A 3,959-nucleotide genomic window follows, 5' to 3' on the forward strand; every position below is an offset into this window, starting at 1 on the left:
GTATTTTACACAGCTGATTCCAGACAGATTACCTGCTACCTGATTACCTGCTAGACAGAGATTAGGCCTACCTGCTTGATCCTTATACAAATATCCTATAGAGATATAGGAACTTACTAACAGCCTATACTAACAACGCGATTCCGGCAAAGGTTGCGAAGCGAAAGTAAACAGTTCGTGAGGGTCGTTGTCGAGGATTCGCCGATACCGACAAGATAGCAAACAAGAAATCAGATTTTTGTGCGTGCATGATGGGTTGCTTAGATAGGGAAAAAATGGAGTCGATAGGACCATGACGATAATTAAATTAATGTTGATAATTAAATCCCGTTTTTACCGTTAAAGTTTAGAATATTAATGTGAGGGCTAAATGTATTTTTTACCTTATTATAACAGTGTAATTTCTTTTGCAAAAACCACTTATTAATTTGTTTATAGTTGTGTTACAATGTCTATGCTTGCACAGTGACCGATGACGTGCCCATACTTTACGGCATGCACGTAGCTTCACGTTGTTTCTTGTACAGGTACACACACACACACACACACACACACACACACACACACACACACACACACACACACACACACACACACACACACACACACACACACACACACACACACACACACACACACACACACACACGACACACACACGGAAACAGACACACAGAAACAGAAATACGCGCGCATACTCATACGCAGGCCCATACACACACATGCGCGCGCTCGCACACGCGCACGCGCACACGTGCACACACGCACGCACGCACGCACACACAAACGAACGCACGCACGCACGCACGCTGGAACACACAGAGATATATGAGTGCTATAAATTATAGATATAGGAGTTGATGTATGTCAGGCGTGTGTTACGCAAATATGAGAAATAATGCAAATATTATCAGGAGTCTGTCAATATTGATAGACTCCTGATATTATATGGTATACTTATCACAACCAGTTTTTCATTTATTGTTTCTCATAACATATCATAATATTATACTATCATATATTTGTCATATCATATATATACATGTGTATGTAAATTAAGTTATATTATGGACTCTTAACATATATGTATATATACATGTTATCAGGAGTAGATGAAGTCTTCATCTACTCCTGATGTTATATATAGCTAGGCTATAACGTATGAAAGACTGATACGAACAATCACATTGTGATATACAGGCAATATTTTGCTCTCGTGCAAAATCTAACAAATCTGTGCCACTGTAGTGACATACATATATGAAACATTTCATGCGAACGCACGCACGCTCACGCACGTACGCAGAAATATTTGACTGTATAAAATTATGTCGTGGCGCGGCCCGCCTTTACCAGCCAGCCCTATCAGCGCCCATACCAAGGGACACTATGTACTATAATATCTACGACCTAGGTTTTCCTCAGCAATTCACTGCGTGCACCGCACCGACCTACATGTAAGGGGTTATAGCCTTGAGATTAAGATGAAGATACAGTTTGAGCATACGGAGAGAGGGAGTGATAGCGTGAGTGAGAGAGGGAGAGGGAGAGTGAAAGAGAGAGAAAGAGAGAAAGAGAGAGAAAGAGAGACTGGGCATTGTTAGGGCCCTCATACATCCAGGCATGTATAGATTTCTATAGCCAAACCCGGCAGTCAAATTCTTTCTAACAGACAGTAAACAAATTCCATGTTTAACCCTCCTCTTGAGGGTCAAAAGGTTATCCGACACTTACTCTTCGCATGTCAGCAGAAGGTACATTCATGGTCCTTTCAATAAAGTCTTAAAATGCTAGGTCACCGCTGAAACAAAAAAGTTTTCAATCGCTCCGTCAGACCATGTCCTCAGAAAATGTATAAAATCTGCCCTGCTGCCCATTGACCTTTGACCTGTGACCTCCAATTTCGGCACAGTGATGGCTTTTCCCACCATTGATGCTTTACACCGACTTATCACGAGCCTAGGTCGAGCCGTTTGGATTTGGTGCCGAATTCTGCATTTCCTCCCTATACTTAAGTTAAGGAGGGAATGTCCCCCTTCTTTTACATCTCTTGACCTTTGAACCTTTGCACCCAGCTTCGACATTCCCAAACTCGTTTTGACGATCCCCCCGACGTCCCGAAATAACGTGGACCGCTACGTCGAGCGGGTTACGATTTGTGCCCAACTGTTGACGCACGGACGGACGGACGGACGGCCGACGCACGCACGGACGGACGAACGAACGGACGATCGTGCGATTCTACAAGCTGCATCTGACTTCGTCAGATGAGCTAAAAAAAGCTGCTCACTTCCTATCGGCTGGTAGTGGCGTTTTCCTAACGGGCACCTTCGGTTGTTCGGTCACCAGGCTCTTCGTGTTCCCCAGGAGATGTCGTCCATCTTGCAGAGAGCGTAGGTGAGGCAGACGACAAAGTAGGACGGCGCTCCGATGACATAGATGACCTGTGATGACAACAGCGTCTGTGGTTGGCCATCGTACTCAGAATTTTTTTTTTTACCCAAATTTAATTATATCCATAATAATTTATTATAACCTTTTTTACCCAATCAGAGGGACACAATAATATACCCGCAATATTTCTTCGCAACTCACGCTGAGTAATTCATTCTATCTAATCTACAACACCCATCTCTGAAATAGCTATATTTGCCGCATAAGTTACCATGAGCAGAGCTGTCTCTCTGTTCCAATCCTCTGGATGGAGTAGGATGGCGATAATGGACGAGCGAGTATCCCCAAAGGAGAAATGCAGATGGCGTCACAGCCGACGCATAGCACAGGGTTCCTACCGCTCCCAGCATGGCCACGAAACTCAGAATGACGTAGAACGCTGTTAATGCTTTCGCCGCACGAAACTGTATAATCAACCAAACGTATTTATTAGTATGAGTAACAATACAATGTAATACAATACAATACAATACAATACAATACAATACAATACAATACAATACAATACAATACAATACAATACAATACAATACAATACAATACAATACAATACAATACAATACAATACAATACAATACAATACAATACAATACAATACAATACTGTAGTACGGCGTTTTAGCTTTGAGATGGAGACATGGGGAGTTTGGGCACATTTACTCCTGCAAATGTTCGGACGGCCGGGATGGACCCAGAAGAACATTAGCTGCATACTTCAGAGCACACAATAATTTAGCGTGGACAGAATGCATTTCAGAATGGTCGAACACATTAACTTCAACAAGAATGCCGACGCGGTTTATCAAACGGCCATCATTAAGCAGACAACGTCAACGGTGGTCGGCGCTCCATCGGACATTAGTCGCGACCGGTTATTATATCCACTACCCGTGTCATAAATTAGTTTAAGTCTAAACAAGTCGCGACGAGGATGCGGACGGTTTAAAAAGGGCGGGGTTTGGTAGAAACGGGAGAGACGACGGCAATCTCTGATCGGTACGTACGTGTACACTGTTTTTATCCGTGTTTGTAATAAAACTGTAATTGTCACCGTTTATACAACTGTTACGTCCTACAGTCTACGTTCGAGATATTTTCTACACTACAATACAATACAATACAATACAATACAATACAATGCAATGCAATACAATACAATACAATACAATACAATACAATGGAGACGCAGAACATACGTGTTTATTGTATGATGACCACTGCGGCGTTGCCGCGTGCATATTGTTTGTCATCTTATCACAGACGTGAACTATATATTCGTATATTCTAATTGATATTTTATTATATATATTCTATATGTTCCATATAATCGTATATTGTCATCCGTACCTGCCACTTTTCACTCACGGAAAGACATATGAGGATGAAAAATATGATGGGAACCCCGGCCGCGACAACTGCAATCAGCACGCTGGCGCTTTTCATGTGCGATCGCTATACCAGTACTGGCGTTAAAGTAATATAAAAATGAATATAGTAATGCGTGAT

At 42.2% G+C, this 3,959-nt stretch overlaps 1 protein-coding gene across 1 annotated transcript in view; it reads right to left on the bottom strand.

Moving 5' to 3' along the window:
- Positions 1-2,286: 2,286 nt before the first annotated feature.
- LOC106809513 overlaps positions 2,287-3,959 on the bottom strand; it is a 4,850-nt gene continuing 3,177 nt past the window's right edge. Inside the window, exons 3-4 of the mRNA XM_014812607.1 lie at positions 2,666-2,858; positions 2,287-2,444 (exon numbers count right to left, since the gene is read on the bottom strand). Coding sequence (XP_014668093.1) covers positions 2,287-2,444; positions 2,666-2,858 — 351 coding nt within the window. The remainder of the gene's footprint in view (positions 2,445-2,665; positions 2,859-3,959) is intronic.

Source organism: Priapulus caudatus, unplaced genomic scaffold, assembly GCF_000485595.1.
Source record: "Priapulus caudatus unplaced genomic scaffold, Priapulus_caudatus-5.0.1 Scaffold360, whole genome shotgun sequence".
Lineage (NCBI taxonomy): Eukaryota > Metazoa > Priapulida > Priapulimorpha > Priapulimorphida > Priapulidae > Priapulus > Priapulus caudatus.